The sequence below is a fragment of the Hevea brasiliensis genome, chromosome 17, assembly GCF_030052815.1.
Source record: "Hevea brasiliensis isolate MT/VB/25A 57/8 chromosome 17, ASM3005281v1, whole genome shotgun sequence".
Classification (NCBI taxonomy): Eukaryota; Viridiplantae; Streptophyta; class Magnoliopsida; order Malpighiales; family Euphorbiaceae; genus Hevea; species Hevea brasiliensis.
Genome location: NC_079509.1, coordinates 17914007 through 17939484, shown reverse-complemented (window position 1 = coordinate 17939484; position 25478 = coordinate 17914007). Strand labels below are relative to the sequence as shown.

Here is a 25478-nt window from a genome sequence, read left to right as displayed (position 1 = left end):
ATTAAGTTAAAATTTGCGTTCTTTCAAAAGAAAGAAAGTTCTTGCGTCTCTGATGGATTTGCGGGGATATTTATATTTTTCAACTTTTAAAAAGAGATTGTGATTAAATAGAATTAAACTCTAATAACAAAAAAAAATAATTACAAATACAAGATTTGAAGCTCGATTTTAGGAAATTTAGATATATTTTAGTTATTATTTTTAAAAAAATTACTTTATTTAAATAGTATATATAATATAAAACAATTGAGAGAAATTTACAATTTAATCATTAAATTTTAATTTATGGTATATTTTAGACCTTTAATTTTAAAAAATTAATTTAATTCTTAAATTTTGACTAATTTTAATATAAAAAAAATTTAATTTTATAATTTCAATATTTATAATAATTTATTTATTGATGAAAAGATTAAATTATTATATATATATTAAAATATAAAAATTAAATTACGATAGAATGTAAATTTTAAAAAATAATTACTAAATTTTAAGAAATTTAAGAATTAAAATATAATGTAATGTAAAATTTAAAATTAGATATAAACGTAGTATTCAGGACTAAAATATAATTAAAATAAAAATCAGAAATTAAATTGTAAATTTCCCAATAATTAAAAGTTGGATTCTGGATATCATCCCAGGCAAAATGTTACAGTTCTGGATCTCCGTTTGTCTAATTGGCAGCTCAGCTGAGTGAGCAGTGAGGGAAGTTACCTAGTGGAGAGTGATTAGTGACTGCGCACTTAGCGGAAATTTGGTGGCGAAAACAAATCCACAGATTTTAGATGTTATCTAGTCCTCAACTCTGCACCAAGACGACGACGACGACGACGATGGCGATGGTGATTATGACCAATTAATATTAATATGGAGTTAATTCAATCTGCTACCTCACGCTTCCTCTGTGTTTCCTTGCTCAATCCTCTTCCAACGAAGGGTGCCGCTGAATTTCTCAAATTCCGGCGAAGGAGATGCTCTTTTCATTCTCAATCATTATTAAATGTCAAGAAGGCTCCTCCATTGATTCAAGCCGCCAGAAGAGATGGAGGAGCAGAGGTGGAGACTGCTGTGGTTGTCGATAAGCCCAAATTGGGAAAATTTCAGGTGACTGAAGGCTATCCGGCACCTTTTGGGGCCACTGCTAGTGATGGTGGAGTTAATTTCGCTGTCTATTCTGCCAATGCCGTTTCTGCTTCTCTCTGTTTGATTTCTCTCGATGATTTGCTGGAGGTTAGCAATTTTTCGTTTTAATTTTTTTGTTTCGAGGTCATTTGGAAAGTAAGAATTTCCATTTGATGATGCAGAATACAGTGACTGAGGAGATTCCACTTGATCCACTCGCTAATAAGACTGGGGATATTTGGCATGTATTTCTCAAAGGAAATTTTGAAGATATGTTATATGGCTACCGATTTGATGGCAAATTTTCTCCTGAGAAAGGACATTACTTTGATTCTTCTCGGATTGTGTTGGATCCTTACGCAAAAGTTAGTACCATAGAAACTCCCTCTTCATAAAGTTTAATTCTTGAAAATAATAGAAAAAGATTATGTTTGTTTGTATTTTGTACTCTAATTATGTAATTTACGAATCAGTTTATTTTTGCAACATTGCCATGATCCTTTTACCAAAAAAAAAAAAAAAGTGCCATGGCCGTTGATTTTCTGTTTTTTGTCCAGGCAGTAATAAGCAGAGGGGAATTTGGTGTTTTGGGACCTGATGATAATTGCTGGCCCCAAATGGCTGGCATGATTCCTGCTGCTCAAGATGAGGTGCTCATATGAATAAATTTCTCCACTTTTCTTGCTTCCTTGCTCCCTTTGTTTATTAGCCAAACTGAGTTTTGAACGAATGCTATTATTTGCAGTGAAATGTATTTAGAGTTCTGGAAAAGATGTAAATAAGTTTTTGTATAATTAACTAAGAAAATTTTGTTCATGAGAATTAAAAGAAGTGACGGTAAAGGTTTTTTTTTTTTTTTTTTTTTTTTTTTTTACACGCGCATACAATGGCATATGTGTTGTCCATCATACAAATCCCATCTTTAAGCCCCCTAACTGGTGCCTCCTGAAAGAAGTCATAGGCAATTTTGGTTTCAAAAGAAAAAATCATTATCAACAGATTTTTTTTTTCTTCAATTAGTTTAGTCAGTTGAAATCTTTTTTAAGTCTTGTATAACTTTGTTAATCAGTAATGAATGTTAGATTAACCAAATCTCAGTTTGATCTATGAAACGATAGCTTAAAAACCTGTTTATTCTAGATTATTGTTGATTGTTTGGCTTGAATCTTGATGAGTTTATTTCCAAAATGTATTTTGTAAATAGCCTTAATATGTTTATATATTAGGTTGAAGCCTAACCCATTTATACTGGATTATTTTATGTGTTCTTGAGTAGAATAGGTTGCTGATTTTGATTAAATTTTGTAAAATTTTTACTGCACATTGGACAGATTGTAGTCAATTATCTGTATGGTGTAACCTTTCTTTTTTGGTTTTTATTTATGTGACATTAGAATCTTGTGCAATTGCACTGGGCTAAGAGCTAGTTTCCATTTTATTTTTGATATCAATCAATTGATTGTTACTTGAATATGATTTTAGGCATTTGGGCTTTTGACTTTTGCAGTTTGACTGGGAAGGAGATTTACCATTGAAATATCCACAGAAAGATCTAGTGATATATGAGATGCATGTTCGAGGTTTTACACGACATGAATCTAGCAGAACTGAATTCCCTGGGACATATCTTGCTACTGTGGAAAAGCTTGATCACTTGAAGGTAGGTTATATCGCGCTTCTTTGATGAGGCTGCCTAGGGAGGGAAGTAAATTTTTAAAAATAAGGAAAATGAGTAGTATTAATTTTTAAGTCCTAAAGAAGTTAGTGCTGTCAACAGTCAACCTTTGTTGGGGGAATTACGGCTAAGGAATACTTGGTGGAGACTGGGTAGACTTTGTTAGGAGAATTATAGTTTCTTTCCAGGCTGTCAATTATTATAATAGAATGGGATATTGTTTGCATTTATCTTTCATTTTATGGTGTGGTCCATTTAGGCTCTCATTGGTTTGAGTTTCCTAGCTCTCTTCATTCGAAATGATCTTTTGTGCTGTATGGTATCTTTGCTCTATGGGGATTTACTCTTATAATTTTATGTTGTCTTCCCTGAAAAGCCATTAGAAGGTTTTTGAAAGAAGCCTGGCTGTATCATATAGGTTTTTTTTTTTTTTTTAATAATATTTTAGCTAGAGCTCCCCTTGAAGAGGCTGGCTTTCAAAGGGTCCTTTCAGTCCCCATAGTTTTGTAGCATTGGGTGAGAGAAATGTTTTGTGTCATTATATTCTCTAGTATTTTCAGACATTGGATTCAGGTATTTCCTTAGATATTAGGAAAATTTTATTGTGCAACAAATTTGCAATGTTTGCCAAGTCATGCTATTGTCTTCTTTCAATGTTTTAATCTCACTGGAGTCTGCAACTAGTCATTAAATATCGAATATACTCTATCTGGAATTTAGCAGGCTCTATTATTTGCAAGCTTTGCCTGAGTTCTGGTTCAATTTTCATTAATCATCTTTGAGCTGTCATCATGGTTTTTATTGATTTGGAAGCGATCTTTCTCATTAGAAGCTTGATGGAGAAATATAGAGATGTGAAGAAAGATCTACACATGGTTTTTATTGATTTGGAGAAGGCTTATGATAGTGTTCCAAGAGAGGTCTTATGGAATGTGTTAGAATAAAAGAGGGTATCTATTAGGTACATACAAGTATTGAAAGATATGTATGAAGGAGCAACTACTATTGTGCGCACAACACGAGATTTTCCGATCTCAATTGGATTACACCAAGGATCAGTCATAAGCCCTTACCTTTTTATATTAGTTTTAGATGAACTGACGAAATATATACAAGAGAGTATTCCTTGGTGCATGATGTTTGCGGATGATATTGTTCTGATAGATAAGACATGAGAAGGAGTCAATAGAAAGCTAGAACTTTGGAGAAGTACTCTGGAGTCAAAGGGTTTTAAGTTAAGTAGAACGAAGACAGAATACATGCATTGCAAGTTCAGTGAAGGCCAAATTGGTGATAGGGAAGGAGTTAGTTTGAATGGAGGGGTACTGTCCCAAAGTAATTACTTTAAATATCTAGGCTCAGTCCTTCAAGTAGATGGGAGATTTGAGCAGGATGTTAGTCATAGGATTAAAACCGGATGGTTGAAGTGGAGACGTGCCACGGGAGTTTTATGTGATCGTAAGATTCCCAATAAATTGAAAGGAAAATTTTACCGTACAGCTATACGACCGGCTATGTTATATGGTAGTGAGTGTTGGGCATTGAAAGAGTTGTATGCATCTAAGATAAGAGTTGCAGAGATGAGAATGTTAAGGTGGATGAGTGGCCATACTAGACTAGATAAAGTCTGTAATGAGAGTATTAGAGAAAAGGTAGGAGTGGTGCCAATTGAAGATAAGTTGAGAGAAGGGAGATTGAGGTGGTTTGGTTATGTGAAGCGTAAACATACGGAGGCTCCAGTTAGACAAGTAGAGCACATTAGGTTAGAGGATAGAAAGAAAAAAAAGGGGTAGACCTAAATTGACTTGGAGGAGAGTAGTATAACATGACCTAGAAGCATTACATATTTCTGAGGATTTAACCCAAAATCGTTCATAGTGGAGAAAGCTAATCCATATAGCCGATCCAAAATTTTTGGGATAAAGGCTTAGTTGAGTTGAGTATCTTTGAGCTGTCATCAAAAAGAAAAAAGACAGAATATGTGCCAAGTATCTTCTGTCATTCTAATTCTTGTGGAGGATTACCTTTCATTTCAGTTAATTTTGTCTGGAGCACTCTCTGTCTAGGAATCTTCAATTTCATATTTGCCAGGGGGCTACAAAATTTTGTTGAAAGATATCTGTTGTGCTGTTAATGGTGGTAGTCTTTGGCTCTTTGCTAGTTTGTTTCTAGAAATCAGTGGACTCCATAAGTATTACACTTTAATTATCACCTGGGAGTTGCCCTGCAAATATGTTACATATTGTATTATTCTTAAGGTTTGCTGATTTTATTGGAGTTGCTGGTGTGAGTGTTTTCATGAATTATTAATTTTTACAATTCTACCTGTCCTCATTAGGCATTTACTGATTTTTCAGGAACTTGGTGTCAACTGCATAGAGTTAATGCCATGCCATGAATTCAACGAGCTGGAGTACTTCAGTTACAATTCTGTCTTGGGTGACTACAAGTATGGTCCATTTTTACTTTTGTTAGTAACTTCTTTAGAGTGGAATGCAAGATTTATCAGCTGCTGAACATTTACGATAATTGCATTTTAAATTCTATAGCTCCTAATAAAGCTAAATCTGAATTTTTATGAAGTCAAAATTATAGGTATTATGGGAATGGATCACCGTTAACTCTACTTTATTGCTGATAACCTCCTTCTCTCTCTCTCACTCTCTAATTATGAGCAATGCTACATGTATTGTCTTATCATTTTAGCAATAGTTAAATTAAAATGTTTTAGCAATAGTTAAATTAAAATGATTTCTTTTGCATTCTAGATTCCTGAACATAATGATGGGCCGATCATATCATATGTTGCTTAAATCTCCAATTGTTTATTCAATCCATCAGAAAATCTTACCATTTGAAATTTCACTGTTATTGTTCCCTAATTAATTGACCTGAGAATGGTGCATTCCAATTTCCAAGGAATTAATATGTATATTGTCCATTTCCTTCTATAAAATATAAACTTTTGTTAATTTCGGAATTTTAGAAACAAGAAGAATTTGACAAACAAATTCATTTAGCAGATTCAACTTATAATCTCATCCTTTGTCCAGGATGAACTTTTGGGGTTATTCTACTGTCAATTACTTTTCACCTATGACAAGATATTCTTCTGCTGGGACACATAACTGTGGCTGTGATGCAATTCATGAGTTCAAATTTCTTGTTAGAGAAGCTCATAAACGAGGAATTGAGGTCGCATTTTGTTGATCTATGATGTAGAATTTCTATTCTAAGGTTTTCTAAATATTGTTCCCTCATTTTACTTGAGCAGGTGATCATGGATGTTGTTTTCAATCACACAGCTGAAGGAAATGAGAAAGGCCCCATCTTATCTTTTAGAGGAGTTGATAACAGTGTCTATTACATGCTTGCTCCTAAGGTCTAGTGCTTGAAATGATAGCAAGTTGTTTCTGATGTTCAATAATTAATAAAACAACATAGAGAATAACATGATTTACTTTTTTCTGATATAGTGCCTCCTTGGGAGTAAATAGATGATTCTAAATGATGGAAAAGAAACTAGATGCCTGCATTTTTCTTTTTCTGAGGCATTGAATGCCTTGGCTAGGATGTTGTTTTGACTTAGTAATTCTTTTGAATTTGGTTTCTCTATCCATTCTGGTCTTTTCTTGTTTTTGTTCTTAATTCAAGTTTTGGTTGATACAATGATATCTATTATTTCCTTTTCTTCATAAAACTCTTAGATTTGTGTGTTCTTTGGAAATTATATAGATTTCACAACTGCTTTCTGATGATCTATTTAAAATGGCTGACATTAAACTATATTTGTTATGTTTTGTTCAATAAAACAATGAGAAATGAGGCAAGATGGATATGACAAATTTGTTTTCTGATCATTTCGTTGAATTTGATGTTATGTAACGTACTAACATCACCTTTAGCAATAAATGCTGAGGGTCCTTGACTTACTTTTGAGATTTTTTTTAAACTATCCCTATCACAGAGGGTTTAAACCACTCAAAAGTTGGATCACATGTTCATGATTTAGACTTTTGTGGTGAGTTTTATTGTGACCTAACTTTTACTTTATGACATTACAGGGAGAGTTCTATAATTATTCGGGTTGTGGGAACACATTCAATTGCAACCATCCTATTGTGCGCCAATTTTTATTGGACTGTTTAAGGTAAATGTGTGAGAGCTCTCTATGCCCAGTTTATGGCTGAGATTAAAAGGAAAAATGGAAGAAGACACCATTTTTTATCTTATCAATTCTTTAGTTTGATGTTTATTCCTTTTTCTAGATACAATTGAAATTCTGTTAATGCATCAAAACTTTCAGTTAAAATATTATCCATGGCTTGGAATGTTTTAGAACTCCTAAATGAAGTTTTTTAGATGTCACTCATATGATTCCTTACTTTTTTTTTTCTTACAATTTTATAGAAAGGTAATCAAATGACCGAGCATTATTAATTAACAAGCTAACATAACTAAGGTTGCAATGGTAGTTTGTAGTGGGATTGATGCAGGAATACCCTGTGCCTGCCATTTGCTGCTATCTAAAACCATGCCAGTTAGATGGTGGCCAAGTGTCAATGGCTTATGGGAGCGAAACTAAGATTATAGAGAAAGTCAATGCTTGATGTGTCTATTATGTTTTACTTTCCTTTACATTCTTGTTTACTATGCTTGTGGGTGACAAGCTTTTTTATATAATATGTATCATGTTTAATTGTGAATTTACTTCTTTGCTATTGTATTTGAAGGCTTTGATTTTGCTGTCTTGTGATACAGATATTGGGTAATAGAAATGCATGTGGATGGCTTCCGCTTTGATCTTGCTTCTATTATGACCAGGGGTAGTAGGTTGTTGTTAAACAATCTGAATATTCTGTAGACTTGTAATTTTATATTAAACGTCGATTATATTAAACGATGATTTTCTTAACTTTCGTTTCTCAACTAGTCTTTGGGATCCAGTGAACGTATTTGGGAATCCAATAGAAGGTGACTTGTTGACGACTGGCACCCCTCTTGGGAGCCCTCCATTGATTGACATGATAAGTAATGATCCAATACTTCGTGAAGTAAAGGTATTTTCTTTAGGCTCCTTTTCTCATTTTTTTTCCTTTGAAACTTTGTCATAATCAATTCATATTTCTTAAAAGTGAATTCTTTAGTGTTTTACTATCAAAGAAGGTCATGGGGAATTCAATGGTCAATAAATTAGCATAGTTAAGAAGTTTAGATAATTTTGGTTGTCTTACTTTTCATATTTTTATGAGGGAAATTGTGTTCTTCTGTTGATATTTCTTTCATCCTTGTGATATGTTGATGTTCTCACAATCTTTGACCTCTTTTGTAAATGAGAAACCACCAAAGTCAAATTTCACTCTTTACAAGGATGATAACCTCAAATGCATAAAATAGTGGAGCAAGAGTTCTGGATTCTAATAGGGGATAACAGTGTTAGATTATTTTGTGAAAAAGTCCCACATTTATATAATTGTTTTTCTTAAATGGCTAGTAGTGACCAACCAAATAAAAGCTTCAAATAAAGCCTGCTAGAAAGGAAAAGAATAAGAATGGAAAAAGAAAAAAGAAAGAATCTCCAACCACTAGCCCCAACCCCAAGTAAGCCTCTTTTTCTCTTTCTTCCTTTCTTATTTTGATATATTATGGCTATTCCCTTTTGTGAAATGACTTGATAAAAAGATATGGCATCGTTCACAAAACCATAATGGAAAGATTGAATTTGCCCCTCTCAGATCCCGTAACTAGAAATTTTTAGAACCTTGTTGATACTTGCATGAAACAGGCTCATGTTTCTGAGGAGCTAGAAGACATGTAACATGTTTAGCGAACAACTTTGCCTTGGGTGAAATGACTTGACACACAATTCAACTTGCTTTCCACTTGGATAATTTGTTCTTTCTTTTTGATATTTCTTAATTAGCCCTCTTTTGAGAAAGATTGCCTCTAGTTGATTTTCTAGCCATTTTAATTGAAGGTGCAAAGTGCACTGGGGTCCAAAGGGGTAATTAATATATTCAAAACTTTGTGCACTTTTTCAATTAGATATCTTATTTTATCAATATGGTTCGTAAGTTATTGATTTTGTTTTATCTCATGGGTTTAGGCCATGTGTCCATACTAAATGGTGTTGAGCTGTACTTTTGACAAGGATGAAAATTACTTAAATGATGAGAGCTCTCCCTAAACGTTAAGAGCCACTAAACAATGGTTCTTTGCAAAATATTGATCTCAAAAAGCATTTTAAGCAACTTGATGAGAGGCAAAGTTTGCAAATGCTACTGTTTGATGGCTCTTAGGACTCAAAGGGGCTTATTTCGTCTAGACCAACAAGTTGTCCACGATTAGCTTCTATCTCAACAAAATGTTAGCACAGGCACATGCCCCAACCCCATTGGATACCATTAAGACAAAATCAGTAACTTCTAAACCAAATTGATAAAACTAAAAGCATAGGATATAATTGAAAAAGCACCTACAGATTAAGATAGATTAGATCATTGGCTAATATCCTTCTCTTTTACCAATCTCACCAGATTTGATTTAGGTCTAACCTTTTCCTTTCTCTAATTCATGCCAGTTTGTGGACATCCTATTCCACTTCTCATGCATCAAGCTTTTCATGAATCTTCTCTAGAGGCTTTGCTTTAGCTTTGCCTATTGTCTTCAATGTTATTAAAGGCGAGTGAGGCAATGAGGCGAGGAGAGGCGACCCTATAGCGCCTCACCTGGCACCACCTGGCTTGGCATTGAGAATGTGAGTGCCTCAGCAACATAGGCGAGAGGCTCTGAGGCACTGAGGCGACGCCTCTATGAAGAAACCACAATTTTTTTTTCCTTTTTAATTTTTTTAACCCTAAATAAAATTAAAACCCTACTAGCCTACCTCACAAAAAACACTCATAGACCTCACGCAAAAGAGAAACACTCACAGTAGCTCTTCTCTCTCAACAATCGAGTCTCTCTCTCTCTCTCTCTCTCTCTCTCTCTCTCTTTCCTCTTTTTATTCTCCCCTTCTCCTATAATTTGTTCTTGTCTCAACACAGCAGTGTCATTTTGCACATTTTGTTTTTCTTTTTACTTTTTTTTTTCCTTCTTTTTCTCTCCTCCTCCTCTCTTCTTGAATTCTATTGTATGGGTGTTGTTAATTTATATGGGTATTATTAATTTGTTATTAATTTGTTAATTTCTTGTTACTTGTACTTTTTATTCTTGTTAATTAATTGTTAATTTACTAATTAACTTATATGGGCATTGTTAATTTGTTAATTTCTTATTACTTTTTCTTTTTATTCTTATTAATTAGTTGTTAATTTGTTGTTTAATTTCTATTTTGTTAATTTCTTGTTAGTTTTACTTTTTATTATTGCTAATTAGTTGTCAATTTGTTACTTAATTTATATGGGTATTGTTAATGGTTAGTTTGTTGTTAATTTCTTGTTACTTCTACTTTTTATTCTTGTTAATTTGGTGAGCATATGTAGGTTGTGAAAAATTTAGCTATAATTAAAAATCATGCTCCTTTTGACCTACTTGTATTGTCTTGTTGTTGATTAAACTAGTTAAATATATGAATTTTTATATTAGAAGTATATATATATATATATATATATATATACTCAACTCAACTAAGCCTTTATACCAAAAATTTAGGGTCGACTATATGGATTCGCTTTCTCCACTCTAAACGATTTTGGGTTAAATCCTCAGAAATGTGTAATGCTTCTAGGTCATGTTGTACTACTCTCCTCCAAGTCAATTTAGGTCTACCCTTTTTTTTCTTTCTATCCTCTAACCTAATGTGTTCTACTTGTCTAACTGGAGCCTCCGTATGTCTATGCTTCACATGACCAAACCACTTCAATCTCCCTTCTCTCAACTTATCCTCAATTGGCACCACTCCTACCTTTTCTCTAATACTCTCATTATGGACTTTATCTAGTCTAGTATGGCCACTCATCCACCTTAACATTCTCATCTCTGCAACTCTTATCTTAGACGCATATGACTCCTTCAGTGCCAAATACTCACTACCATAAAACATAGCCGGTCGTATGGCTGTACGGTAAAATTTTCCTTTCAACTTATTAGGAATCTTGCGATCACATAAAACTTCCATGGCACGTCTCCACTTCAACCATCCGGCTTTAATCCTATGACTAACATCCTCCTCACATCCCTCATCTACTTGAAGGACTGAGCCGAGATATTTAAAGTGATTACTTTGGGATAGTACCACTCCATCCAAATTAACTTCTTCCCTATCACCAGTTTGGCCTTCACTGAACTTGCAATACATGTATTCTGTCGTCGTTCTGCTTAACTTAAAGCCCTTTGACTCTAGAGTACTTCTCCAAAGCTCTAGCTTTCTATTAACTCTTTCTCGCGTCTCATCTATCAGAACAATATCATCCGCAACCATCATACACCAAGGAATACTCTCTTGTATATGTTTCGTCAATTCATCTAAATAGCTGATTCTTGGTGTAATCCAATTGAGATCGAAAAATCTCGTGTCCCTCCCACTGTGCGCACAATAGTAGTTGCTCCTTCATACATATCTTTCAACACTTGTATGTACCTAATGGATACTCTCTTTTGTTCTAACACACTCCATAAGACATCTCTTGGAACACTATCATAAGCCTTATCCAAATCAATAAAAATCATGTGTAGATCTTTCTTCACATCTCTATATTTCTCCATCAAGCTTCTAATGAGAAAGATCGCTTCCATAGTTGAACGACTGGACATGAAGCCAAATTGATTGAGAGAGATAGAAGTATCATGACGTAGTCGATGCTTCACAACTCTCTCCCACAACTTCATAGTATGGCTCATGAGTTTAATTTCCCTATAGTTCGAGCAACTCTGTATGTCTTCCTTAAAAATAGGTACTAAAATACTCCTCCATTCATCATGTATTTTCTTTGAGTTTAGAATCTTAATAAATAATTTAGTTAACCATGCCACTCTCATATCTCCCAAACATTTCCACTCTTCAATTGGTATTCTATCGGGTCCATAGGCTTTACCTACTTTCATTCTCTTAAGTGCTTCCTTTACTTCTAAAGATCTAATCCTTCTAATATAATTCACATTCTTTTCTATTGTTCTATAGTCTATATTCACGTTATTACCATTTTGACTATTATTAAAGAGATCATTAAAATAATTTCTCCATCTTTTTTTAATGTCCTCATCTTTCACCAACACTTTTCCTTCTTTATCCTTAATGCGCCTAACTTGATTAAGATCTTGACATTTCCTTTCTCTCCTCCTTGCTAATCTATAAATATATTTCTCCCCTTCTTTAGTTCCAAGTTTCTCATATAACGTTTCAAAGGCTTGTGCTTTTGCTTGACTAACTGCCTTTTTTGCCTCTTTCTTTGCTATCTTGTACTGTTCATATGCCTCATTATTATCACATTTAGGTAATTTCTTATACCATTCCCTTTTTCTCTTCATTGCTTTTTGTACTTTCTCATCCCACCACCATCTCTCTTTTGAGGGTGGTCTATGTCCTTTAGACTCTCCAAGTACTTTTCTAGCTACTTCTCTAATCTTTGATGCTATCTGTATCCACATATCATTGGCCTCCATATCCAGCTTCCATGCTTCGGACTCGAGAAGCTCATTTTTGAACTTCACTTGCTTTACTCCTTTGAACTCCTACCACTTTGTTCGAGCTACACTATTTCTTCTGACCTTACTTGAATTGTTCCTAAACTTGACATCTAAGACCACTAACCGATATTGACTTGTTAAAGCCTCTCCTAGAATGACCTTGCAATCCTTGCATAGAGCTCTATTTGTCTTCCTGGTTAAGAGGAAGTCGATTTGGCTTCTATGCTGCCTACTTTTGAAAGTCACTAAATGTGACTTTCTTTTTATAAAGTAGGTATTTGCTAGTATTAGGTCGTATGCCATAACAAAATCCAGGATGCTTTTTCCCTCCTCATTTCGATTGCCAAAACCAAAACCTCCATGAACATTCTCATAACCTTGCCTATCACTTCCCACATGTCCATTCAAATCTCTACCAATGAAAACATTTTCATCATTTGGTATGTTATCCATTAAATCATTCATATTTTTCCAAAACTTTTATTTACTCTCACTATCTAGTCCTATTTATGGGGCATAAGCACTAACTATATTTATTGTTTCTCCTTCTAGTACTAGTTTTACTAGTATAATTCTATCTCCTACTCTTTTCACAGCCATTACAGCGTCTTTCAATGTCATATCTATGATTATGCCCACTCCGTTCTTATTTCTCTCATTTCCGGTAAATCACAGTTTGTACCCTGAATTACCCACTTCCTTGCTTTTCTCTCCTACCCATTTAGTCTCCTGAATGCAAGCAATATTCACCCTTCTCCTTTCCAAGGTATCCACAAGCTCCATTAATTTTCCTGTAAGTGATCCAACATTCCAAGTACCAACTCTGATCCTCCTCTTATCCTGTTCCTTCCTAATTGGTCTCTTTCTATGATATCTTCTATTGTTTTCTATGTCTATCTTGTGTTCTGTTCCACTATCTATTATACTATCTGTCCTATGGACTAACTTCTTTACCCATAATTTAAGCAATTTAGGTTGTGGGGCCTTGTTTCAAAAAGGCCCTCACCTTGCCTCTTGCCTAACACCATAGTGTACCCTGTCGCCTTTCGCCTTGATAGCACTGATTGTCTTCCTTGCAAAACTCTTATTAGCACAAGTAATATTAATTCCAAACGTATCCATTTCCTTTGTTTTTCTGGATTAGTTTTAATGTTTTACTTTGATTCTCAGTTTCTGAGTTCTTTTTTTTCGCCCCTTTTGCTTCTTGGATTTTCTTTTATTGGCGTGTCGTGCACTATTATTTCATTTGTATTAGTTTCGTGACTAATTGATAGCTAATCTCATATTTTTATGGCAATGCCATTATTCTCAATTGATGCTGACTTCTATTTTTATCTTTGTCAAATAGCTCATAGCTGAAGCATGGGATGCAGGAGGCTTGTATCAAGTTGGTACATTTCCTCATTGGCAAATATGGTCGGAATGGAATGGGAAGGTCAGTTTGGAAGTTAAACTGTTGTATAGAGTATCATTTCAATCGATCTCTGGTAAATAAAGATTTGAAAGCAACTCTGCATAAAATATCTGCAATATATTGCTTGCCATGTGACCACTTATTTTCCCACCTTCCCCTGAACTCCATAATGCTGAAATTGGCAGTAATTAGCTGGGATGGATTTTGCAATTAGATCAGGGTCGTAACTAGTGCCCATTGAATTGTCACTATCATTATTAACATTGTGACCACTGTTTTCATTATTATAGATGATCATAGGTATTATCTTCACAATTATACCATTCATCATTTTATGTGTTTTTCAATTGTTCATTGAACATTTTTATATTGTGATTGTTACTCCACAAACAATGACTGTTTCTTAGCTTTTCCAATGTAAAGAACTTCATTTCTGATTAAGGGGGTGAGAAGGATGGCAATGGGTAAAGTACCAGCGAAAATCACCTAGCCGAATCCAAACCCTATTAATATTCCCAATATCCAAATTTTATATATTTTAATTAATAATCTACGTAAAATTTTTTTATTAATAAGTTATATTTAAAAAATTTAATAATTGTATAAAATATTTAAAATAGATTTTTTTTAAATATAATAAATAAATATTATAAATATTATCATTAAAAACATATATTTTATATTTATTTAATTATTTATATAAATGGGTTCAGGAAATGAATATCCAACATATAAAACCCGACCCTGTCCCAAACCTGATTATATAGCGTCCAAATCTATCCTAATAGGATTCAGTCGGGCTAGGTACCCTCAAATACCCTATCCATTGCTAAGTAGAACTTGGACTTTAATGTTTAGATATGTCACAATTAGTTGAATAACATAACATATTGAAACATCCATAGTGTACTCTTCTACCAGAACCTATATAGAGGAAACTAAGGCTTGTAACAAATTTGAAAATCGTTGAGGGTGTCAATGCTATAAAAAAAAATTGTTGAATATATAATGAGAAACAAATGGTTCTAATATTTTACATTACCTATATCACGATTAAACAATATAAAATTATTTTTGAGGGGGCCAACAACTAAAATAAAATAAATATTTTTCTTGGGCATACATATATACGCAAGAAAATTTTAGATGGTTTGGGGGGCCATGGGACTCGCTTGCCCCCATTCTCCCTCCATCCCTCTGTGAAATTCATAATTAATTTTTCATATTTAATCCCCCAGGTGAAATTGTCACTTATAGCATATGTGTTGCCTTGTGTATTTGAATTTGAAGAAAATAAATTAAGGAGTGAACAAAATGAAAAACAAGAGAAAATAGAAGGAAAAATGCAGATCGCTGAAAGAGATCAGAGGAAAGGAAATTGTATATTTGCTTCCATCTTGTATCATCATATAATGATGTTATATAGGATAAAATTACAATCATAGCCTTAGACAATTTTTTTTTTAATATGCATTGACGATATTTCAATTGGGTATCGGCTTGATCTTATTTATCTTAATATCTCCCTTATGTTTTTATCAATTTTAGTATCGTGACACCGTGAGGCAGTTCATCAAGGGTACAGATGGCTTTTCTGGGGCTTTTGCCGAATGCCTATGTGGGAGCCCTAATTTATACCAGGTGTGCATTAATAGTGTTAGTCTTTCTAATTCTTATGTCTGTTCTGCATTATATTGGATGCTGTTGATCCCATTATTTGCTATATTGTGCCTATCATTTATTTATTAATTAATTTTTTGTATATTCTCTATACTCCTAATTTGTATGGGATTATATACTCAACACATGCAACTTGTACCTTCCCTTGAAGTATCTGTAGGTGCTCATTTCTTATGGAATAATGATATGGTGACACTCCATATTACTGAGAAATGTAATAAATATACACTTCTCTAGCACTCAGACATTTTTTCACATGTATGCTGGCCTATGAATCCATGTAAAATATATCCTGAGTCCATTTAACCATGATGTTTTTCAATTCTATATTGCAACAATATAATTGTGGTTTCTGAATGAATTGATGAATCAGGAAGGAGGAAGGAAACCATGGAACAGCATCAACTTTGTATGTGCACATGATGGTTTTACTTTGGCTGATTTGGTGACTTATAACAACAAAAATAACTTGGCAAATGGGGAAGACAACAATGATGGAGAAAACCATAACAATAGCTGGAACTGTGGACAGGTAAAGTTAGCTCTGCTATTGTTTGAATTTGGATGGAAAGGAATGCCCACTTCGAAAATCATTTTTGTCTTTTAATTTATTGTGGGACAAGGTGGTTTTTTGCATTTCTGTGGGCTTTTGGGGTGGTTTCTTTGACTGCTATTCAACTTAACTGGAGGGAGTTACTTTTATTTATTTTTTATTTTTATGTTCTTGTATGTAGTTATGTCTTGGATTTTATAGGAGGAAAAATGAAGAGGCAAAATCATTAGATTACCTGGCATAGCAACTCTTTCTTCTACTTACACCCTCTTGTTAGAGCAAATTGTATGATCACATTTTTTTTCAGTTTATGTAAATTTGATCATTCCAGGAAATGGTCTTATTTGGCTTCCTTATTTATGCTAATTCATTCTATTTCGTTAAATCACTGCATAGGAAGGGGAGTTTGCAAGCGTCTCAGTGAAGAAGTTGAGGAAACGACAAATGTGTAATTTCTTTCTTTGTCTCATGGTTTCACAAGTAAGTTTCATTTTATACTCGCACATTTACATTTGGGATAATTACGACTTCTTTTAGCCCATTAATTAAAGATATTTGAGTAGTACATGATAGATTTTGCACTTCTCTACTTGTGGCTGAGATATCTATTTTGAGTCTCCTAGAACAGCTGTTTTTGTAGAGGATTAATGGGAAATGGAGAAGAGTTTACATCAGAGCCTGGTTGATCTCATGTTCTACTGTATCAATGACAGATGAGAAGGGAGCTTGCATTTTGCAACATACAATACTGTGTACATTTGTTGTAATGAGAAAACTTAATTTCCTTGATCATGTATCTTATAATTCCCTGGAAAACAGGAGGGGGGAAAAAAGAGTAAGTGGGCAGAAAGGGAGTCAAATATTATCATCTGTGTACTTAATTTGCAGTCCTAATTACATTATCACTTCCCCCAACCATCATCTGTCAATTCTCCATTTCTTAAAGTTGCTTTTATTTTGGGGAGGAACACATAGGCGTCACTTCATAATTCCAGTTGCTAATCCTCTTATCCATGTTTTACAATCTTCTTTTGCTTTACCAAATCTGCAAGCTTGTCTCCATTTCTACTTATTTTCCTATTCTAGACTTGACTGAGCCTTTACTGTTTCTTTTTATCAGTCTTCCTTCATCTTTTTCTTCCATCTCTTTCCTCCAGTGGACAGTAAGCAATGAACTAATTGAAATGCTTCAGCAAGAAAAGAAAATCAAATTACAGTTCTCCTCAAATATATACTATAAAAGAGAGAGCGTACTTGACTCCAAAAAAGCACACTGTTGAACTCGGAAAATTAAGCTACTCCTGTAAGAAAAGTGTTAAATAACAGATTGTAGTAGTCCTAAAACAAGTAGTTCACTGTATTGTTGCACCAGTACAGATCAATTAGAGTGGCTCTTATTATATTTTTTATGCTATGGAAGATGGTCCACTTAAACTTTGCCTCAAAAGTTGACGGTCTTTTCAAAAGATTGTTGAATGACCGAAAAAGCCTGAAGCTGGTGCATAATATTATATTGTGGTGGGAATAGAAAATTAATGGGCAATACTTTCGAAAGTAGAAACCTATATAGCAGGTCAAATTTTCTTGCAAGTATCTAACATTAACATTATATAACTAGATAAGAATCATCATCAGATGCTTTTCTACTGTCATCCAGTTTTCTTCTTTGCTACAATTCAGTTAAATTTGTTTGTTGGTTGTGAGAGCTCTCAGCTCTTTCTGCACCTATCTGCGCTAATGGTGCTGAAACGCATATTGTAGTTACCTAATTTTATCTTAACCCAGAAAGGACATTATAAACTGACCTTGATCTTTTGTCTTTACCAGGGCGTTCCAATGATATATATGGGGGATGAATATGGTCACACAAAAGGGGGAAACAACAATACATATTGCCATGATAACTATGTGATCCTCTGCAATCTGCTGCTGTCTGGCATCTATTTCAGAAGCAACTGCTGATAATATTTACTGATCATGTAATGTGATGCAGATTAATTACTTCCGGTGGGATAAGAAGGAAGAGTCGTCATCAGATTTCTATAGATTTTGCTGCCTGATGACCAAGTTCCGCCAGTGAGTGTTTCTTTGACATAAACCTCTGCTTTATGCAGTTTGTTTATTCTTCAACCTACATTTTCCACATATCATGTGATATGATCTTTCAGTGAATGCGAGTCCCTTGGTCTGAATGATTTCCCAACAGCAGAGAGGTTACAATGGCATGGTCATAACCCTGGGGTGCCAGATTGGTCTGAAACAAGCCGTTTTGTGGCATTTACGCTGGTATGCTTTTTTTGTCTGAGATATATACCGAACATCCACTTCCCCCCTCCCTAAAACTACTTGAGCACTGCCTCAGTGGCTGCGTGAATCTCACCAAACTGCTTTTGTCTTCTGATACACAATGTGTCCCAGTAGGATATAGTTTTAAAATCCATTAGTGCACATAGTTGGCTCTAACAATTGAAAACAAGTGGCCTGATAGACTCAGCTAATTGCTACCAAAGTGGCAGTAAATGAGAAAAAAGTACTCTGCTTACCCTTTACTTCTAATTGCAATATATAATAATAATAGACATGGTGCAGCATCCTCCATGTGTACGCACTGTTGAAACAACTTTAATAACCTTGTCCAGGAAACAAGCAAGGAGAACGCGTTAAAATTTCAATCAGAGTCTCCTTCAGATGTATCTTCTTTTAGTTCAATAATTTGTAGGTAATCAAAAACTTATAACCATATTTTGTCTTAAAATTTAGAGGCCGTGCACTGCATGTGTATAGGATCATTTCTCAAGTAGATAATTTTCCTCTGACTGTAAGTGATCAGACCTTGTCAAAGTGGAAGTGATCAGACCATGCTTATGAATTGATAATATAGAGATGCCTGTCTTTGATACTTTCCTAGAAGTAGGATGGGCAGTGTTATTTTTGTGATGTCCTTTTTCTTGGATTCATATCGACATTTGTGAAAAGTATGATAACTGAAATTGGTAAAGTTGCTGAAAATGTGAAAAAAGATAATAATTATTACAAAATAATAGAGAAGAGTAGCTTATGGTATAGATAGATGCCTCTTTTAGGGTCCAAAACTGTTAGAATTTGCAAAGTTTGAAAAATAATAGTTCACTTCTCACAATTGCTACGGTGCCTCAACCATTGTCCTTTAGGTTTATTCTTGGATGTCCTTTTTGGCATCACCTGTTGTTTTAAGTGATGCTTAGCATGGGTTGTCACAGATGGACTCGGCAAAGGGAGAGATCTATGTTGCTTTCAATGCTAATCATTTGCCTGTTATCATAGCACTGCCTGAACGGCCAGGATACAGATGGGAGCCTCTGGTAGACACTAGCAAGCCTGCGCCATACGACTTTCTTTCCAGCGACGTCCCTGGAAGAGATACTGCTATTAAACAGTATGCTCACTTCCTTGACGCAAATTTGTACCCTATGCATAGTTATTCTTCTATCATCCTCATCCTTTCTCCTGATGAAAATGCTTAGCTTGAAACCTATCTTCCATGAAAGTAATGCTTCAAAGTCAGTTGTACATATTTCCAACTTAAGGCATTTAGAGCCCAATAATGTACATGCAATGTAGATGATATTTTAAACCTTTTTTATTCATTTACAGAAATACCTCTAGGCTTAGCAGGTGAACAATTGGTGCCTCGAATGATTCTGCATCCAAGAGGCCTTTCGAGGAACTGAACTTGAAGAGTAAGAATTGCCAAAAATAAATAAATATATAACCAAAATTGTTTAACGTTATATGATACAAAAAGTAAATCAAATAGAAACTATACCTGCATCCCAACAATTGGGCAATCATATTATTAATCTATTATCAGTTCAATACACATAATGAATTTGCTACTCCTACCATTATATATTAGATAGGGAAAAAAATTTTCTTTGAGACCCCTTATCCTCTAATATGATAGAAGCACAGCTCAGAGTAGGGGCTGCAAGAGGTCTAGTTAAATTTCTGCTATGAAACTGCCCTCAATGTTTCAAGAAGACATCACCAGTGGTGATCCATATCCATTCCTATGCGACTTTTGCCATCTCCATGCAGTCTTCAAGCTCTGCTGGAGATCAATGTGCTGTGCTGTCCAGTTCAGCTCAAGCCTAATCTTTGTGGGATCACTGTAAACTTCAGCATAGTCACCAGGTCGGCGAGGTAAATAATCGACTTTGATGTTCACACCGGTTGCCTTCTTACATGCCTCCACAAATTCCTTGACAGAACTACCTGATGATGGGAACCAGAAACAATAAACAGAACAATAAAGGGAAGAAAAATAAATAAATAAATAAAAATTTGACGTTCAAACTGTTCACCTTTTCCAGTGCCAACGTTGTAGATCCCAACTTTACCAGGCATTGACTTTTCAAGGGCTTTCACGTGAGCATCAACAAGATCAGTAACATCAATATAATCTCGAATACAAGTGCCATCATGTGTCTTGTAATCTGTTCCTTTGACCTGCACAGGAATTGAAAACACCAGATTAATGTTAGCTGGATGATCATTGCATTCATTTTCAAAAGTGTCAATTTGCCCTTTGTGGAAGCAGATAGACATTGGAAGAAGTTCTATAGAGGTGAAACTACACCGAAAATTTTGGTATGAAATAATATGGCAAGCAAGTTGCAATATTAATCCAAAAGGAAAAAGTGAAGGAAATATAAACGAGTACCTTCAAGCCAGGAACAATACCGCGAGCTGCATCAAAACAAGCACCAGAAATTCTCCCATGCTCACGCAGTTCGGGTCTGGGAGCCTCACCCAGTCTGCCATCTGGATCTGAACCAATCACATTGAAGTATCTGGGAGTCATTCACAAGAAAGATGCATCAATAAGCAACTAATGGAAGAGACAATCCCTTATTATTAAATTTTCAAATCCAAGGCAGACAGTAGTGCACTTATATGAGAGAGATTTAACTTATCAAATATATGCTCAAAAACCCATCTTTTCACATGAGTTTGAAAATAAGATGGAGACCATGTATGGGACCCCATCAGCTATTAGTAGCACTAATAGCCATCTGGCATTGTGTTTACATATTCCAAAGTTTGGCCTGCACATGCTCCTGTTTTAAAAGGCAGCTGAGAGCCGCTTTGCAAAAAGCTGCAGTTGACAAAATAAAGGGCCAAATACAGCATAAGCTGCTAGCCTAAAAACAATAATATTGAATGCTAAAAATCTGAAGTAGACACCTTTCCAGAATGCTGTGAAGGAATCATCTTCTACAATAACTTGATTTTGCATAAAGAATGCAAAAAAAGGCTAAACCATGAAAACAAACAATAAAGTAGACTTAATTAATTCGATTAAAAGAATAAATAAGAAAATCATGTCTTCAAGTTATTACTTATCCTGATTTCAAAAATTTCATGTAGTTTTCCAAGTTGAGAGAATTTCTGCCAAATACAGGTTTCACCTGGCTGTGAGACCAAAACGTGAACAATGGGAGGTGAAAGCCAGCCAGGTGTGAGACAACAGGCATAGTTACATGGAGTGATCTCAAACAAAAATCACAAGCCTCCTCCCACAAGGGAGTTATTCCATAGCAAGAGCAGAAGTCAATGGGTTACAAAACAAATAGGATCTCTAATTGTAATTGTGTATTTACTAGTGGTGTTTTGGAAACTCAAGGTACAAATCTCCCACCATCTTAATGCAATTCTTGCAATCATAAGCTAAAATAATAAAACAAAATTATAAAAAAAAAAAATATATATATATATATATATATATATACAAGCAGATGATTAAATGAGGTTTTTGAGAAAGAATTTGAAGATGAGAAACAATAAGAAAATTACCTGAATTCCTGCAAGAGTAACCGTTAAGGGAAAAATTTTTAAAGACTCAAGGAGTTCAATAGAATCTATTGGAACACCAACCTTAGAATCATAACTGCCATGTCAGAATTTTTAGAAAAATCCAGTATGATATCTTCTGCCATCTTCTTGGCTTTTCCATATGGATTAATTGGGACCTGAGATGATGGAGGAATATATATCAGTCATCTAGCAATAAAATTTCATGCACAGTCTAAGCCTCCCATTCTAAAACTTTCTAGCCATAAATTAAAAATTCAAACTCTACAAACAAGTAAATCATACTGCCTAGTTAACATATAATCAAGTTTCTCAGCCATAACCTGTGGAGTGTCTTCAGTAATGGGCATCTTCTCAGGCTCCCCATATGTTGCACATGTACTTGAATATATCAAAGTCTTCACATCATGTGCAGCCATTGACTCCAGGACTACCAAGGTATTTGATGTAATGTTGTGATAGTACCTTTGTAACAAGAAAAATAATATCATAATTAGGCACAGACAATTATGTATTAAGTTTAGATAATAAAACAACATTGGTAGTTTCCTTTGAAGATGCTTCAAAACTACATGAGAATGCCCTAAAATAACTCTCAAGGTTTCAATATGATGTCCATAATATCAGATTCAAAAGAAATTTTCTATGTTCTATAGATTCCGATGGATTTTCCTATGATTCTCAGTGTAAAGAAAAATGTATATGCAAGATTCAGTCAGCTGTTATCCCCCCATCACTATCTAATCATTGGCTGAAGTTCCTATATTCAAACTTCAGTGTTTAGTTGTCCACCAAAGTTCAAATGTGTGTTTGGGAACACCTAATTCAGTTACTCATTATCGCTATCATCACCACATGCAAGTCAACACACAAATTGCAACAAGCCAAAAGAGAATGCTTTTTGCCTCCAAGTTCAACAGAAATTTTAACATGCCTACTTCAAACCACAAACAAAACTTACTTAAGAGGATCCATGGTGCTTTCCCCAACATATGCAACAGCGGCAAAGTGCATCACAGCATCAAATGCATTTTCTGAGAATATTTTGTTAACCTGAAAAGTTTTAGTAAAGGAAGCAAATTGCTACATCCAAGTTCGGACATTCACACACCCAAAAATAAAATCTTATTCTATAAATTGCACAACAAGGATACAGCTTTTGCATCCCCCAGGTCAGTATATATGAACTGAAGCCTCCCAGGTTGTGGAAATAATTCTTGTAGAACTTTGATAGCACCAAGATTTCCCCGTGAGAGGTTATCCTGTCAAAAATTAAAAGCCTTTTCATTTATACATCCATAGCAATAACTAATTAGAATTGCAGAGCTATAAAAGATACATACAGGAAGTTTTACATTGCATGAAATGAACATACCACTATGGTTACCCTGTAGCCATCCTTTAAAAGTCGCATTGCAGCATGTGAACCAATGTAGCCAGCACCACCAGTCACAAGCACATGAGTCACCCCTTCTTCATGCATGGAGAACTGGAAAAAGTCCAACCGAAAAATGATGAAAAATGTTATGGAATTAACATAGAACAGAGTACAATTCAATGAAAATGCAAAACCTAAGCAATCAAGATCTGATTTACTATATCGATGCCGACTCTACCAGAACAGAGTACCTAGTAAACAGATGAAAGTTGAACATAGAGTCGACGAATTACCGGGCTTGGAGTATTGAATGTTGGGGATTGTTTGAGCATAATAATGCATAAGGCTGTGAGAGCAGCAGCCAAAAGGATCTTCCCTACATAATTACCCTTCCTTTTAGGGTCTGCATAATCCAGGCCTGCAACAGGAGAAACACTAAAATTCTATCCTAAAAACAACAATTGATTCAAAATCGAAAGTCCACCATAAGCAAAGAGGAGCATATTAATTTCCAAAGGTAGAAGAAAACAGACCTCCAAGCGGCATTGATCTGTTGGACCTTGGCTGATTTCTGGTCCTGCCAATATGTAGCATTTGGAGAATCTCTACAACACTAATACCTTCAACAGGATTCAAAATTACACTTCTGTATCAATGATCAATTAAGAATTCCCCCAAAATTTTGCAGTTTCTGCTCCAATCTACTGCAACGAAAATCAAGCAATAAACAATCATCAATTCTGAAATAGATTTAAATACAACTAGAACAAAAGAGATAGAACATTTAAAAAACAAAAATACAAATATGAAAAAGGTAAAATCAAAACCAAAAGAAAGTAAGGCTGGGCCCTGTATATAAGCATTGTATAAATGAACAGAAAGGCAAAAAGTTAAATAGTAGAAAGTATCAAAATTTTTACAACAGAATTTGAGGGGAAAAAAATAGCCCGAAATTCAAATTATAATAATGAAAGAGAGAGAGAGAGAGAGAGAGAGAGAGAGAGAGAGGGGTGGAGAGGGAAGGAGAGTTTGAAGATCCAAAGAGATCACAAAAGCCATAAGAGAGCAAAAACATCCAAGCTCAAATTTTGGTCATTATAATTATTTGTCAGGGCATGTCTGCCCATAGAAAAAGAAAATGCAAGCGATCAGGTTTTTAGCAAATATATAAATCCCAGTAAGAAAAGAAGAGGAACAAACCAAATCCAAAATTTAAAAAATCAGAATTCCCAAGATCCAAAACCACCCATCTGAAAATTATACTGGAAAACCACCCAATAAGGACCCTTTGACAAACCCGGAAAAGAAACTGAGAATGGCAAAGGTTGCGAGCTCTAGTCCTGCGAATATATAAAGACCAGAGAAACTTGAAGCTGTCAAAATATAAGATTTTCCAAAAAAAGAAACGCATTAATTGCCAAAACACAGAACCTGAAAAAAGCAGGACAATTATCGCAGTTGCAGATAAGGAAAAGCTGAGGAAAAAAATAATTTCTCAAGAATCACAAAGATCCCCACTTCCATTTATATAAACAAGGCCATGCAATACACCCATCACAGGAAGGCACATAAATACACACACAAGACAGAACCCATAACCCAAAACTTAAAAAAAAAAATACCCGTGACGATCGGAAACGTAAAGATAGAGGGAAAGGTAAGAAATTTAAAGAATTTTACACAGAGAGAGAGAAAGAACATGTACGTACGACAACGTAAAAAGGACAGGACGAGGTCCCCTGGTGTCATGAGAGGGTACGTTTGAATATGAAGAAGCCAAGAAGGAAGAGAGAGAAGGAGAGGGAGAGTTGTAATAGGCGAGGAAGTCTCTGTGCGCCCATTTTGTCCAGCGCGAAGAGGAGAGGATGGAAAATAATTTTATTTTTAGACTTTCCCTTTCTTATTTTTTATTTTTTTTAAGAATTCTTTTTTTTTTTCTTGAGTCAGTCAATCATCATCTTGGCCGTCCTAGACCGAGTAACGCGGGCATTGGTCCTTTGCGCTGTCACGTATTGCATGTCGCCACCTCATTGCCTTTGTTTTACTTTTCTTAGACCAGGACCCACATGTTAGACAATGAATCTATTAAGCCCCTGTCCCGTACTAACTATCCTAGTATTAGCTGTTTTAATATTTATTAATTATTTTAATAATTTTTAATTATTTTATTAAT

The 25478-nt window shown here is 34.7% G+C and overlaps 2 protein-coding genes across 9 annotated transcripts; one reads left to right on the top strand and one right to left on the bottom strand.

Annotated features, from left to right (window-relative positions):
• Positions 1-637: 637 nt before the first annotated feature.
• LOC110658349 (isoamylase 1, chloroplastic) lies at positions 638-19724 on the top strand. Of its 2 annotated transcripts, none has more exons than XM_058139656.1 (18): positions 638-1233; positions 1308-1490; positions 1683-1775; positions 2633-2785; positions 5158-5249; positions 5854-5995; positions 6075-6182; positions 6865-6950; positions 7562-7633; positions 7734-7860; positions 13776-13862; positions 15390-15482; positions 15895-16053; positions 16471-16554; positions 17902-17982; positions 18068-18150; positions 18243-18360; positions 18714-19011. In XM_058139656.1, exons 1-18 carry the CDS (start codon positions 871-873, stop codon positions 18795-18797), a joined length of 2208 nt encoding a protein of 735 aa, XP_057995639.1. In that variant the 5' UTR covers positions 638-870; the 3' UTR covers positions 18798-19011. The 2 variants fall into 2 exon arrangements, with proteins under 2 accessions (XP_057995639.1, XP_057995638.1); XM_058139655.1 differs by lacking the exon at positions 18714-19011 and adding an exon at positions 19314-19724 and having other exon boundaries at positions 640-1233.
• A 76-nt stretch (positions 19725-19800) lies between these two features.
• On the bottom strand, positions 19801-25172 carry LOC110658335 (UDP-arabinose 4-epimerase 1). Of its 7 annotated transcripts, XM_021815905.2 has the most exons (12): positions 24737-24878; positions 24603-24645; positions 23839-24006; positions 23599-23723; positions 23303-23416; positions 23082-23189; positions 22889-22980; positions 22251-22392; positions 21991-22085; positions 20777-20906; positions 20418-20562; positions 19801-20328 (listed from the first exon to the last, which is right to left on the bottom strand). In XM_021815905.2, the coding sequence occupies exons 3-12, from the start codon at positions 23897-23899 to the stop codon at positions 20087-20089; spliced, it is 1254 nt and encodes a 417-aa protein (XP_021671597.2). In that variant the 5' UTR covers positions 23900-24006; positions 24603-24645; positions 24737-24878; the 3' UTR covers positions 19801-20086. The 7 variants fall into 7 exon arrangements, with proteins under 7 accessions (XP_021671597.2, XP_021671593.2, XP_021671594.2 ...); XM_021815901.2 differs by lacking the exons at positions 24603-24645; positions 24737-24878 and adding an exon at positions 25015-25172; XM_021815902.2 differs by lacking the exons at positions 24603-24645; positions 24737-24878 and adding an exon at positions 25015-25170 and having other exon boundaries at positions 23839-24009.
• Between the last annotated feature and the right edge of the window lie 306 nt (positions 25173-25478).

Excerpts from the sequence above, each read along its gene's own strand:
- LOC110658335 (XM_021815901.2), bottom strand. The coding sequence starts at position 23,899 with ATGCTACATATTGGCAGGACCAGAAATCAGCCAAGGTCCAACAGATCA. Across the intron at positions 23,190-23,302 it reads GCTACAGGGTAACCATAGTG|GATAACCTCTCACGGGGAAA; the intron begins GTATGTTCATTT and ends AATTTTTGACAG. Across the intron at positions 22,981-23,081 it reads ACCTGGGGGATGCAAAAGCT|GTTAACAAAATATTCTCAGA; the intron begins GTATCCTTGTTG and ends AAAACTTTTCAG.
- LOC110658349 (XM_058139655.1), top strand. The coding sequence starts at position 871 with ATGGAGTTAATTCAATCTGCTACCTCACGCTTCCTCTGTGTTTCCTTG. Across the intron at positions 13,863-15,389 it reads GGTCGGAATGGAATGGGAAG|TATCGTGACACCGTGAGGCA; the intron begins GTCAGTTTGGAA and ends TATCAATTTTAG. Across the intron at positions 18,361-19,313 it reads GTTTTGTGGCATTTACGCTG|ATGGACTCGGCAAAGGGAGA; the intron begins GTATGCTTTTTT and ends GGGTTGTCACAG.